Below are 15,202 nucleotides of genomic sequence, written 5' to 3'. Positions count from 1 at the left end.
GCACGGCTGCTTCTTCAAAACAGATAAGGAACTGGCCAAAACAGCTCTGTGAGCCGACAAACAGGGGTCCTTAAGAGTTTACTAGCGGACATAAGATAAAAGCAAGGAGGTCAGGAGAAGACGCACTACATGGGAAAATACTAGCTGTTTTAAACATAAATATGGCTTAAGAAAGAACAGCTAAAAAGATCTAATTCTCACACTTGCTAGATCCTAACAACTAATTAGTGATACAAAAGTCAACGCTAAAAAACAAACAAAACTTTGGCGCAGAGTTTGGTGTACATTAAATACATCATTTGTTGCAGATCCTGATCAGATGCATTCAGTTTTTCCTTCCACTTTTTTTTTTACAGTCTATTTGCATTGGGGCCAAGTGGAGCAGTGAGCCATGACATCCACCAGAGGGCGCGACTGTGAAAGAAGCTTGCCATACACTACTAAAGTATGCTATTCCCCCTGTAAAGCCCTCCAAAAACATCAACAAATCGCCAACAATACTCCATTTACATCTCATGACCTGAATGTTGACCAAGTATTAGCAATATTGTTAATATAAGCGCTAGCGCAGACAAACAACTTTTAGTAGTGCCGTGGTCACAGAGAGATAACTAGCTTAAGCAGCTTTGTTTACATTTTGAGATACTGCATTGCCTCTTTGACATTCAACTTCGACCCGGAGATGGCAAGAAAGACATGAAAAAACGCTTATGTTTTTATACAAACATCTCATCTCATCCCAGTGAGAGCAGACATTGTACAGAGAGTGATTGTTTTATTATGTTCATAGTTTGTATTTCTTCTTTAGCACTTAGCAATACTGCTACATGCTGCTTAGTAGTTCACTAAAGCTGCATCAGTTAAGCACACAACTTCTAAAACCTGTAGATCTTCCTCCTCACATATTCAGGCTCAAAAATACAAGATTCTGGGTCATTTGTCCCAAAGTAAGCTTGTTGTCTCTCATGAAGTCTGTCATGATTAGTAGTGTTGTTGTTGAAGAAAAAACTGAACGTTGTGATGACTGTGAAATTAATACACCACCGTATGCTTAAAATGACCAAAATACATGAATATTACGTTACTATGAATGTGCCTGTTACTACATTACATATATACTGTACATAAAACAGAGGTTTTTGGAGATTTTTTAGAGCACTTTATAGCTCCATTGTTAGCTGACATTTGCTAGCATTTATCTATGAGTTAGAATGCATAAAAAGAAGAATGAGCAGGGATTCCTCTAGATTTCCAAGATACCTGTGGCTGTGGGGGTGTGGTTAGGGGCGTGGTCACCATGATGTATGTATACATACCGTATTTTTCGGACTATAAGTCGCAGTTTTTTTTTCATAGTTTGGCCCGGGGGTGCGACTTATACTCAGGAGCGACTTATGTATGAAATTATTAACACATTACCGTAAAATATCAAATAATATTATTTAGCTCATTCACGTAAGAGACTAGACCAGGGGTGCTCATTACGTCGATCGCGAGCTACCGGTCGATCGTGGAGGGTGTGTCAGTCGATCACCAGCCAGGCATTAAAAAAATAGTCCTTATAATGAGCGATCATAAATCTTCACTATGACGTCACTTTCGTCACTTGATTGACATTCACGGCACCCGAGGGTCTTCTGAGATGACGCTGGCTGCTGCCAGCTCATTAAAATTACCGACAGGAAGGCGAGAAACACTTTATTTCAACAGACTCTGGCGCCGTACCTGTCGTCAAAACTCCAAAGACCGACTGCACAGTTGCGCTAACAAAATAAGAGTCTCAGAAAGCTGGCGTGCACAAGCTAGCAAGCTACGGAGTTTGCCGACAATGTATTTCTTGTAAAGTATATACAAAGGAGTACGGAAGCTGGACAAATAAGATGCCAAAAACCAACCACTTTCATGTGGTATTGGACAGAAAGGAGGACTTTTTTTCTCCTCCATTCGAAAATGCGGACGTTATCAACACCACTGTCTGATTCCTATCAATGCAAGTCATCAGAATCAGGTAATACACCAACTTATATTCTTGTCTTCATGAAAGAAAGGAATCTATATGTGTTAAACATGCTTGTATTATCTTTAAACACCTTTAACTTGTTAACAATATTAACTATGTGTTAACATGCTTGCATTATCTTTAAACACCTTTAACTTATTAACAATATTAACTATGTGTTAAACATGCTTGTATTATCATTAAACACCTTTAACTTGTTAACAATATTAACTATATGTGTTAAACATGCTTGCATTATCTTTAAACACCTTTAACTTGTTAACAATATTAACTATATGTATTAAACATACTTGTATTATCATTAAACACCTTTAATTTATTAACAATATTAACTATATGTATTAAACATTCTTGTATTATCATTAAACACCTTTAATTTATTAACAATATTAACTATGTGTTAAACATGCTTGCATTATCATTAAACACCTTTAACTTGTTAACAATATTAACTATATGTGTTAAACATGCTTGCATTATCTTTAAACACATTTAACTTATTAACAATATTAACTATATCTGTTAAACATGCTTGTATTATCATTAAACACCTTTAACTTGTTAACAATATTAACTACATTTGTTAAACATGCTTGTATTATCATTAAACACCTTTAACTTGTTAACAAAAACATATATTTCATAAATAAGTAAATATAAATGATATATATGAATGAGGTAGATCCCCACGACTTGATCAATTGAAAAGTAGCTCGCCTGCAGAAAAAGTGTGAGCACCCCTGGACTAGACGTATAAGATTTCATGGGATGTAGCGATTAGGAGTGACAGATTGTATAGCATGTTCTATATGTTATAGTTATTTGAATGACTCTTACCATAATATGTTACGTTAACATACCGGTTGGTTATTTATGCCTCATATAACGTACACTTATTCAGCCTGTTGTTCACTATTCTTTATTTATTTTAAATTGCCTTTCAAATGTCTATTATTGGTGTTGGATTTTATCAAATAAATTTCCCCAAAAAATGCGACTTATACTCCAGTGCGACTTATATATGTTTTTTTCCTTCTTTATCATGCATTTTCGGCAGGTGCGACTTATACTCCGAAAAATACGGTACATTTAAAAACAAATCTGTGCTATTATTAATTAGTATTAACATATATTTTTATATTATATCGTTTAGCTACATTTTCAATTGTTGCTGCTTATTATTATTGTACGATGTAATTTGTTGTGAATGGTGTTATTAAAGAATATACTCGTGGTGTTTAGAGACTCCACTTCTGTCCCTCGATGTCCTCGACGAAAAGCGAGCTGCAGCAAGAATGACGTCATACTTGTATTGCGCTGCCGTTGTCTCCTTAAAAGCCGCCACTGCCCTCTTAATATTTGCACATTTTGTGGATCACCGTCTGCGGGTATATCTGGGATATATTAAAGTTACGTCGACACAGCAAACATGTTGACTACGCTCCAGAAAATCGTGTGCATCTTGTATACGTCTGGTTTCGGTGATCAAAGTCTTTTTTCAGCAGACACATTTTTGGTTTTATGTTCGTGTGGTTTTGATTTTATCTATGGTCCCAAACACACCGCCCGTGCTTGAAAGCGGATTGGTGGAGAATGAGGAAGTGTTGTTTGCCGGAGAAATCACGGAGAAGAACGTGTGAGCACGGGAGGTAAAACCTGTTGGAATTGGGCCGGTTATCATAAGCTTGGCAATAAAAGTTAAAAATAGCGTTACACTTTGTGTGACTTTTTCTGGAGACTACATTATATTACTTTAATTTGTTTACACGTAAAAAAAACCCAACTTATTTTCAAGGTGTGGCGGCTATGATTTGTCCGGGGCCACATTTAGTTCCATTAAGGGGAAACCCTGGTGTGCTTGTCTTACATAAGAATTGGGAACAATAACAAAATTCCCCCAAAAAAGTGCAGTTCCAGTTCACCTTTAAATAGAAAGTGGTTTGATGGCGCTATCTGCAGGGGAAGAAGAGTGTTGCACTGTTAACTCTTATTTTCGTGCAGGAAGATGCTTTAATAAGCCGTGATGTTGTCTAACTGCGTGTTTTATAAGTACAATACAACACTGTTTTCTAAAACTCCTATTTAAATGTTCCATAACTGAGAAAGGCAGAGTATCACCAACAGGAACTTTCAGGTGTTTTTATGGGTGTGTCCCTGTTAGAATAATTATGTATATATTGTCACACAACTCTTATGCTATAATGATCAATTGTGCTGAAGTTGTACTTTTCTATCTGTGCAAAGGGACAACTGGCAATCCAAAATATTGCGAGTCGTCTCGTAACAGTGTTGTGTCCAGACTCGGCCTGCTGACTGCCAAGGCCGAACATCGAGTACCGTGACGCAGACAAAGCAGAGATAGGGAGATATCACGAGTGTCAGCACATTTGCATTTCATTAATAGTCATATATCGTGTCTAACTGGGGCTGTTGAGCTTACCCCCTTCCCTCAGCGACAGCCTCAGTGATGTAACCAGGGACCTCCCAAATAAATAAATGATAAATAAATAAATGGGTTGTACTTGTATAGCGCTTTTCTACCTTCAAGGTACTCAAAGCGCTTTGACACTACTTCCACATTTACCCATTCACACACACATTCACACACTGATGGAGGGAGCTGCCATGCAAGGCGCTAACCAGCACCCATCAGGAGCAAGGGTGAAGTGTCTTGCTCAGGACACAACGGACATGACGAGGTTGGTACTAGGTGGGGATTGAACCAGGGACCCTCGGGTTGTGCACGGCCACTCTACCACTGCGCCACGCCGTCCCTATATATAAATAGAGGAAGCACGTGGGCAGGATTTTAGAGCGTAGTTTGGATCTGTAACTAGAGTACAGCCCAATAACGTCTCTCCTCATTGAGCAAAATTTAACTCTGTCTCTGCATGATTCCTTGCTTCTTGTCTGTTTAATAGATGTCATCGGTGTTTGAACCTGACAGTCCCTTTTTTCCTATTTTTTTACCATTCATGATTCAAGTGTTATTCATCTGGAGCTTACCATCTGAAAAAGTCTCGTTTGGGTCAGAGGTCAGGCTTCTCATCTTTGACATCTGCAGTTGGACTTCGGGGTTCTGATCGATCATTTGTGCGGTCATCTGTCGATGAGGGCAAGGCCACACCAGGTCATCGTCACGAGTTCCGTTCAAGAGCTGCACAAACGCCCCGATGTACGTCTTGTAGAGCATGGTTCCCACGCGGTACGAGTAGCCCCCCCTGGTGTGTTGCCTGGGGCTGTATATGGCCGTACCGAACGAGCTGCTGTTCAAAAGCTTCTCCAGGTTGTTGATCTGCAGCGTCACGTGAGGGCACTCCATCTCTGACAGGTTGATGTCATCGACGGAGAAGCCGCCTGCAGATTTCCCTGCGCCTTTTCGTACTTGAAACTCCACCTGGAAATGTGTGTTGGCGTTCAGGGAGACATGTTGGATCTGCCAATGAGATGTTGGAGAACCTGGAAGCAGGATTTTTATATGAATGTTTTACATATAACACAGCGTACCAATTCAGTTCTGCTAAGAATTTTAATCACGAGGATGTAGTGTACTGTATTTTATGCACTATAAACCAGACCTGTATATAAACTGCACCCACTAAATAAATAAAGTTGTTTTCATATTAGCCGCACCGGACAGTCGTGGTCAAAAGTTTACATAATGTCATGGCTGTCTTGAGTTTCCAATCATTTCTATAGCTCTTATTTTTTTGTGACAGAGTGATTGGAGCACAGAAAACATTCATGAAATGTGGTTCTTTTATGAATTTATTATGGGTCTACTGAAAATGTGAGTAAATGTGCTGGGTCAAAAGTATACATACAGCAATGTTAACATTTGCTTACATCTCCCTTGGCAAGTTTCACCTTTGGTAGCCATCCACAAGCTTCTGGTTGAATTTTTGACCACTCCTCTTGACAAAATTGGTGCAGTTCAGCTAAATTTGTTGGTTTTCTGATATCTGACCACAGCACTTTCCTCCAGAAGGTCTTATCTTTGTCCATGTGATGTCAGATGAAACAAAAATGTAGCTGTTTGACCACAATACTCAGCAATATGTTTAGAGGAGAAAAGGTGAGGCCTTTAATCCCAGGAACACCTCACCTACCGTCAAGCATGGTGGTGGTAGTATTATGCTCTGGGCCTGTTTTGCTGCCAATGGAACTGGTGCTTTACAGAGTGTAAATGGGACAATGAAAAAGGAGGATTACCTCCAAATTCTTCAGGACAACCTAAAATCATCAGCCCGGAGGTTGGGTCTTGGGCGCAGTTGGGTGTTCCAACAGGACAGTGACCCCAAACACACATCAAAAGTGGTAAAGGAATGGCTAAAGCAGGCTAGAATAAACATTTTAGAATGGCCTTCCCAATGTCCTGACTCAATGCTGAAGAAACAAGTCCATGTCAGCAAACCAAGAAATTTAGCTGAACTGCACCAATTTTGTCAAGAGGAGTGGTCAAAAATTCAAGCAGAAGCTTGTGGATGGCTACCAAAAGCGCCTTATTGCAGGTGAAACTTGCCAAGGGACATGTAAGCAAATATTAACATTGCTGTATGTATACTTTTGACCCTCACATTTTCAGTAGACTCATAATAAATTCATAAAAGAACCAAACTTCATGAATGTTTTTTGTGACCAACAAGTATGTGCTCCAATCACTCTATCACAAAAAAAAAATAAGAGTTGGTCATCGTAAATGTTTATTTAAGTCAAAACAATGCACTGTTGTGATCCAGTTTGGGAAATTGTTCCAACTCAAAGTGTTTACAAAGGAAGAAGGATACTGATAAAAATCTTGAACCTGATTGATGAATGACACAATCACATATTCAGTAACCAGTAAATTATGCAAACCATTCAGTAAAGTAACTACCTTTCATGTATTTATTCATTCATTGTTGTGGTGTTTAAGATTGAAAAAAGTGAATAATTGTCCATCCATCCTTTTGTGATTTTGACCGCCTGTCCAATGTTTAATCAAAACATTGCTGGTTTTGCCTAATATCACAAACAGATAGTGTGTTTTGCTCATCTTTCCCCCCTCCCAGGGTGAGACACTTCACCCAAACCCTTCCTGTCTCCCTTCCCTCTTTTATTCATAAAAACATATACAATTTAGAGGTTATTTCTCTCTTATTGGCAATAATAAGATTGGCAATAAAAGTTAAAAATAGTGACTTCTTCTGGAGACTACATTATATTACTTCAATGTTTACACGTAAAAAACCCTTATTTTCAAGATGTGGTGGCTATGATTCGGGGCCGTGTGCCACATTTAGTTACATTAAGGGGAAACCCTGGTGTGCTTGTCTTACATAAGAATTGCAAACAATAGGCAAAATATGCATTCTTTCTGTAGCAGCAACAATCTTTTTTCTTTGTAATCTGATGTTATTTAAGTACTTAAATAAATTCTTAAAGATATTAGTTTTTCTTTGGACATATTGAATAGGAAACATTTCAAAACACTATTTCCCGACTTTTTGTTATGCTTTAAATTGCAGGCATACATGACCAGCCTGTAGCGACTGTCCGGATGAACCCCTAAACTTGCCAGCAAAGCCCACTGCCAGAAATCGACAAACCCCGGATGGAAGAAAATGAGTGCGAATGATAGGGCCGTAAAGAAGAAGCAGACGACACTCACCGAATCAAAGAAACAATCCATCAAAAAACATGACCGTCCTAGCAATGCAACCCGAAAGCACCACCATCAGTCTGGACCACTCCAAAGCAGGAGCCAGCTAGAGGACGTTTATCCATGAAAATATGGAGAAGCTGCAATTGCTGTTTTTGGCATGTTTCAGTTTGTTCTGTCTCCTGGACGAACGAGCATTACCCTTGCTCACGGTATTTTTGTTAATCAAAGTAGACAAGACATACACATTCCTTGCTGTCAACTCTGACCTCCAGTCCATCATAAACAACAACAATTCCTATTGTCACACAACATTGTTTCGTTGTACTTGTGCAATGACAATAAAGACCTACCATTGAAGCAGCACAAAGCATTAGTCCGCTACACAATGTAAATACTGTACATTATTACAACATTACTTAACCTCTTAAGGCCCAAGCTGTTTGTTTACATGCTTTTTTTTATTTATCTTTGCTGTTTGGGCTTATTGGACCCTAATTAGAATAAAAACTAAGAATCATCTTTTTATATGATGTACTTAGGCCATAAGTACACAAACGTGTACTTCATGTGTAGTGACATGCTAATTTTTATTTTTACACTTTTTTTCCCCAAATTCCATTGTATGTTATACTCTTCTGACACCACCAGATGGCAGTATAAGTGTCCACATAAGCAGCCATAAGACCCCGATTCGGTAGTGTACACAATTTTGGAAATAAGAGCTAAAAAGGTGCTGTCCACGTATGTGGCCACTAAGCCTTTTGAGGTTTTAATACAACTACTGCAGTTGTTTGTAGTACATTCTATTATATTGCTTTACAAACAATATTGATTATCTAAAAGTTTGTTTTTCCTCTTAAAAGGTATGGTACATGCTAAAATTGTGGTGTTTGAAATTGATTTCAATGGGCGACATCGATTTCAGTAATGAGCTTGGTCAGAACTAATTGAGCACGTAGGTTGAGGATTTCCCCTGTACATTCTTTTTGTTGGACTTTTTGTTGTTTGTCTATGAATATTCATAGTCATATTCATCCAGGCCATTCAATCGATCGCAACTGGACTGTTTGGTTTGTCTTAGAAGACGTTTTGTTTCTCATCCGACTAAGCCTCTTCAGTTCATGCTCATAGACTTAGATTGGTCAGATCTGGTCTGAGACTAGACTAGATGTAAATATATCATGTTTCTTTTTCTTCAGCGTGTATTACCAGTGATCTGTCCCACCAGGCTGCGATGTCCCGTCAAGTCCTTCTCATCATCAAATTCCCTCATCCAGATGTTCAGCTGGTCTGACGGACTCCCAGTGTGGTAGTAGTAGAACTGAAGGCACTGGACGTTACACTCTCTGCTGGGGCTCATCCTGTGGGTCTCCAGCCAGGCCGAGTCCCCTTCCTGGCCTGACGCCGTGCTGGCATGCATGAAGTAACCTGGCCCACTACCTATAACATTGTTTTTTAAAGAGAGAGTAGCACAGGTGAGTCTATTTCACTGTTGTTAAGCTTGTTATCTTACAGTGTGACTCACCACTGGGCAGACCGGTGTGGTCAGAGCTGGGACCACCTGCCACCTGCGACACCATTTGCCAGCCTTTGAGCCCACTTTGCGAGCACTTTGTCATCTGGCATATGGCGCCACCAACAAAACCGCAGTACATCATGAATGAAATGCTGGAGTCTGTGGAGGTCAGTGCACAAAGAGATAAGGTGATCAGGTTTTTGAGCAATACATCAGGTGTGTGTTCATTTGAAAGCATTTGGCATTTTTCGACTCTATATCAAACTTTTTGGCTCAGAGGCTACATTGGCTTTTGAAATTTGACAAACGGGCTGGGCATATCACATCAGTTGGAACTAAGAGTAGAAATCCCAAACATGGACTTTAGTTTGCTCAAACCTGCTCTTTGTAAATGTTTTCAAGATACACAGCATATGCATTTTGCTTGTGCTTCAATTAAATGATTGTAGCCTATGAAGTCTACTTAGCAAAAATTGACAACACGTATGTGACGTTATCAGAGGAAAGATACTGTGCCCTTTGCTAGCTATAGCTTTAGACTTTTTCATTTAGAAGATCCATCCATCCATTTTCTGCCGCTTGTCGCGGGGGGTGCTGGAGCCTATCTCAGCTGCATTCAGGCTGTAGGCGGGGTACACCCTGGACAAGACATTTTTCATAAAATGTCCGACATCTTTAAATTATCTACAGACATACACTGTGTGTGTGTGTATATATATATATATATATATATATATATATATATATATATATATATATATATAAACCAGGGGGTGTCAAATTCATTTTAGCTCAGGGGCCACGTGGAGGAAAATCCATTCCCATGTGGGCCGGGCGAGTATAATCATGATGTGATAACTTAAAAATACAACTAGGACAAGTTCAAATTGTTTTCTTTGTTTTACTTCGGCCCAAAATAGCACAAGCCAATAATCCTCTTGACAAAATACTTCTAAGTTAGTTAAATTCTGAAGGAAAAATTTAAAGAAAAAACTTTAAGTCACAGCCTGTCTAGGATTGAACTAAAAAATAAATAAAGCATAAATAAAAATGCTTCCATGTTTTAACTACCTCATTTGTCATTTCCACTGTTCACTTCCTTTAAATTTGCAGAGAAGACAATAATTTTCACAGAACTATATCAATGTGCAGCATTTTAAGTGTTTATTTTACTCCTGTTTGTTTTGAAGCCCCACTTTACCGTGTACCTCTTGCTTGGTACACTGCAAAAAGTCAGTGTTAAAAAACAAGGGAAACAAATACAAAAAATGATGGGTATTTTACTTGAACTAAGCAAAATTATCTGCCAATAGAACAAGAAAATGTGGCTTGTCAAGACTTTGCAAAACAAGTAAAATTAGCTAACCTCAATAAACCCAAAATACCTTAAAATAAGTATATTCTCACTAATAACAAGTGCACTTTTCTCAATAGAAAAAAAAAAAAAGAGACCTTTTTGCTCAATATGTTGAAAAATATTCTTAAATGAAGTAAATGCTAGTGCCATTATCTTGACATAATGATATGCGCTCGGCATTACATTTCTTGAAACCAGCAAACTTATACTAAAAACGAGTTTATTGTTCTTAATGGAAAGGCAACAAGGCAACCGCTTGTTACTCTCAGGGTCTACTAAAAAGGCATTTTCCCATCGATAACATGACATCATCGCGCCAAGTGAGTGCTCTTTCAGTCAATTAGTGCGCAAGGAATATATATATATATATATATATATATATATATATATATATATATATATATATATTTACAGCCCGGCCAATTTTTTTTTATTGTAATTTTGAGGAATTTATCTGAATGTGCATGAACTATTTCTGTTCAAAATTGTTTGAAATGTCAAATGTTTAAATATTAACTGTCAGTTTACTGTACTGTGCCAACTGTACTACTATAAGAGTACATCTTTTCTATTGTTTCATTGAAAATAAAACAGCAAAGTCCATTTGGCTGTCATCTGTTTTAATTATGAGACACAATTGTGTCAAAGTCATGATTTTTTATTTCATGCTTGAAATAAGAAATTATTACTTTGAAAAAGCAGTTTTATACTTGTGAGTACAGATGTCTGATATTATCGGTCGATAAATGCTTTAAAATGTAATATCGGAAATTACCGGTATCGTTTTTTTTTTATTAATCAGTATCGTTTTTTACTCATTTTCATTAATTACTAGTTTCTATGTAACTGTTTTTATATTGTTTTACTTTCTTTTTTATTCAAGAAAATGTTTTTAATTTATTTATCTTATTATTATTTTTTTTTAAATGACCTTATCTTCACCATACCTGGTTGTCCAAATTAGTCATAATAATGTGTTAATTCCACGACTGTATATATCGGTATCGGTAATTAAGAGTTGGACAATATCGGAATATCGGCAAAAAAGCCATTATCGGACATCCTTACTTGTGAGTGTTGATGACACAGCTTTGCAACACTTGATACTGTATTTCCGTGAATTAGCGCCGGGGCGGTAATTAATTTAAAACCTCTTCTCACTCCGGCGCTTACCAAAGGCATGCGGTAAATTTAAGCCTGCGCTTATAAATTTGAGTGTGCTGTAAGGATACCATCATGAAAAGCACATTTAATAAAAAATTTTTTTTATTATTATGGTCTTACTTTTACTTATAAATGAAGTCCATGCGCAGCTCCTTCTGAACAAAAGCATCGATAACTTGTTTATAGAAGACTTCCTTATCTTTCTTCAGTTTCTCGATGGAGATCTTCCTTTAATTATTACCTCCTGCTTCCATTGAAAGTCCAGTTTAGAAAACTGTTTTATTTTAGATATGTAATCCTCCATGTTAAAGGTGCAAGCGGGAGGAAAAAATAAACGATCGCTGCTCACTGTTGCTGCTTGTTGTCACTTCTTCTGCAGCCGAGTAGTCACAAGAAGGATCACTAGCGCCCTCTACCACCAGGAGGCGGGAGTCATTTAATGACTTATATTTGACACACGCAGCTACGGTATATTAATAAAACATAGCTGCTTACTGTTCTTTTTAGCATATTCAATAGCTTGGACCTTAAATCCTACTGAATAGCTCTTTATCTTCTTCCCTTTATGTGATTTTAAATGACTGAAATCAACCTCCTCCATTTTGAAAATGATGACAGGTGAAATGTCACTCGTGACGTGACGAGTTTGACCCGGCGGAAATTCAAGGCAAATGCTAATTATTTTGCAAAACGAGTTTGACCCGGCGGAAATTCTAGACATGCGCTAATAAAAATAATATTTTGCGAAACGAGTTTGACTCTGCGGTAATTCTAACCCGGCGGTAATGCTAAGTATGCGCTAATTATTTTGCGAAACGAGTTTGACCCGGCGGTAATTCTAGGCAGGCACATACTATATACCCGGCGGAAATTCAAGGAAATACGGTAGTCTAGTTTCAAGCATGTTTTACTCAATATAGGTCAAAAAATCTCAGCAACAAGCTGTAATATCTTACTGAGATCATTTAGGACCATTGATTGATTGATTGACCAAAACATTCAAAACAAGTAAAACACTAACATAAAATCTGCTTAGTGAGAAGAATGATCTTATCAGACAGAAAATAAGCAAATATCACCCTTATTTGAGATATTTAATCTTACTTAGATTTCACTTTTTGCAGAGTATGCTTGCTCACCCTGCTATATTTGCTTGCCTAACAGAATTGCTATTGCGACATCCAGTGGACACATTCAGAACAGCAGTTTCTTTCATTTCAAAATGCAGCACAATTTTACACTTGGCAAAAAGTCATCTCGCGGGCCGCATGTTTGACATCCCCTGGTTTAAACAGTTGTTGAAACGAACAAGTTTACCTTTTTCAGATGACAATACTGAATGGTGTGGCCACCCCAGCTGGTTGTGATTACTAACAACGTTCTCCAGGGAGCGTAAGCCATTCAAATGTAGTCTGTATTTGCAAGTTTATGCTCTTGTTTGTGTCGTACAGTTGGTTCACCCTTGCTGTAGTTGTCAAAGGTCGCCTTCTCCTTTGCTCGTTGTGGATGGAACTAGCATTCATGCTAGCAAGTAACGATTGGCGCCAACGGAGCTGACCGGTGTCGCGCAGCGCGCTCCCGCGGCAGGAGGATACCAAACATTTTAGAGATGGACAACTTCGTCACTGCTGGTCTCCAAGACACAAACACGTCATTACATTTGTCGCTAGTAGATGTTTACAAAAAAAAGTCTCCAAGAGGATTGACAATTAAGACCGTCGGCGTATTTTTGCTTTCAAGTGGTATTTTAAAGGTGATGTGCGCCGATAGTAAAAACGTTTGTCGCTGCAATACCAACAAGTTGTATCCAAAGTTGTGTTTTCAATCGCTCCACGTCTTAATCACAGACTAACAAATACGCGGTCACTACTCGACCGGTCCACGCATGCGCGAAGACTACGTCATTTCTTCAAATTGATTTACGGCAGGTATGAAAATGGATGGATGGATGATCGTGACCAAAAGAAATGTGAAAATGAATTTTACCTGTGCAACCTCATTATACTATTGGCTAAGTTTTATATTCATAAATGTAAGTTTCTCAATACCCGACCTGTTTATTGTGTCTTTAAAAAATATTTAGAACTCTACATTAAAATACTCTCTCCTCTATAACAACCAAAAAGCTGTGAAAATATATATATATATATATATATATATATATATATATATATATATATATATATATATATATATATATATATATATATATATATATATATATGTATATATGTATATAATATATTGCATTCTATTTTAGTTACTTTGAATTTACAACCCCCTGGCGCTGTTTTGTACTGTTTTTGTACTTACTTTGATTATTATTTCTCAACTGTTTGTAAATGTTGAAATTTATAAATAAAGGTTTAAAAAAAAAAGGTATGATCGTGACCTTAAATTATTTACTGAAATTGTGTGAGCCTTTGACTTTGTTTTATATATATATATATATATATATATATAATTTTGATTATTATTTCTCAACTGTTTGTAAATATTGCAATGTATAAATAAAGGTTCATAAAATAATTAAAAAAAAAAGGTATGATCGTGACGAACCAAAAAGCTGTGAAAACCAAAAAGCTGTGAAAAGCTGTGTTCTAAATTTAAATTATTTACTGAACTTGTGTGAGCCTATGGCTTTGCATTTTGTTTATATATATATATATATATACATGGCATTCTATTTTAGTTACTTTATTGAGTTTACAACCACCTGGCGCTGACTATTTTTGTACTGTTTTTGTACTTAGTTTTATTATTATTGTTTTTCGATTGTTTACAAATGTTGCAGTTTATAAATAAATGTTTATACAATAAAAAAAAAGTATGATCGTGACGTCATGCCAGTTACTATGGTTTTCCCTTTTGTCATCTTTACAAAAAGGGAAAATAAAACAAACGTTAAGAATACTGTATTAATTTCGAAACCATACCACGAATTGATTTAAGTGGACCCCGACTTAAACAAGTTGAAAAACGTATTCGGGTGTTACCATTTAGTGGTCAATTGTACGGAATATGTACTGTACTGTGCAATCTACTAATAAAAGATTCAATCAATCAAAACAGAAACCTGAACGATGGCAAATAAATCCATCTTCTTTTTTGTTACTACATTATTCACATTATATACATCAATTCACAATATTGCTCATTTAAAAGTCTAGTTACAGATATAGATGTAGGTTAGAGTAAGTGCGTTGTTTAAAAAAAAATCAACATTAAAAAAAAAGTACGCGATGGCAGTCAATGTCGCCCCCGTGCGTCATTTATTGCAATGACAGACAAATACAAGTGATTGAAAATGTCCCCTTTTTTTTTTTAATCTACCATTTGTTCATGATTATAGTCTTGTTCCCTTTTACTACTAGGTAAGCTATTGTTTTCATAAAAAGAAAAAACATAAAACATTTAAAAATCACAGAACATGACGTAGCAGAAACTCGTAAACTATTGCAAGTCCAGGAAGTAACGTAGCCTTCGCGCATGCGTGGACCG

General features: G+C 37.2%; 1 protein-coding gene across 4 annotated transcripts in view; it reads right to left on the bottom strand.

Annotated features, from left to right (window-relative positions):
• The window catches only part of LOC133594327 (meprin A subunit beta-like), a 45,670-nt gene that overhangs the window by 5,526 nt on the left and 24,942 nt on the right, over nucleotides 1-15,202 (bottom strand). For 3 of the 4 annotated variants that reach the window (XM_061947090.2, XM_061947107.1, XM_061947099.2), the window contains exons 11-13: nucleotides 9,192-9,339; nucleotides 8,874-9,112; nucleotides 5,027-5,479 (exon numbers count right to left, since the gene is read on the bottom strand). In XM_061947090.2, the coding sequence (XP_061803074.1) occupies nucleotides 5,027-5,479; nucleotides 8,874-9,112; nucleotides 9,192-9,339 (840 nt within the window). Of the gene's footprint in view, nucleotides 1-5,026; nucleotides 5,480-8,873; nucleotides 9,113-9,189; nucleotides 9,340-15,202 lie in introns of all 4 variants that reach the window. The other variant, XM_061947115.1, reaches the window with a different exon arrangement.

The sequence above is a fragment of the Nerophis lumbriciformis genome, linkage group LG04, assembly GCF_033978685.3.
Source record: "Nerophis lumbriciformis linkage group LG04, RoL_Nlum_v2.1, whole genome shotgun sequence".
Taxonomy (NCBI): domain Eukaryota; kingdom Metazoa; phylum Chordata; class Actinopteri; order Syngnathiformes; family Syngnathidae; genus Nerophis; species Nerophis lumbriciformis.
The sequence above is the reverse complement of the archived record's forward strand: the minus strand, read 5'-3'. Positions and strand labels throughout refer to the sequence as shown.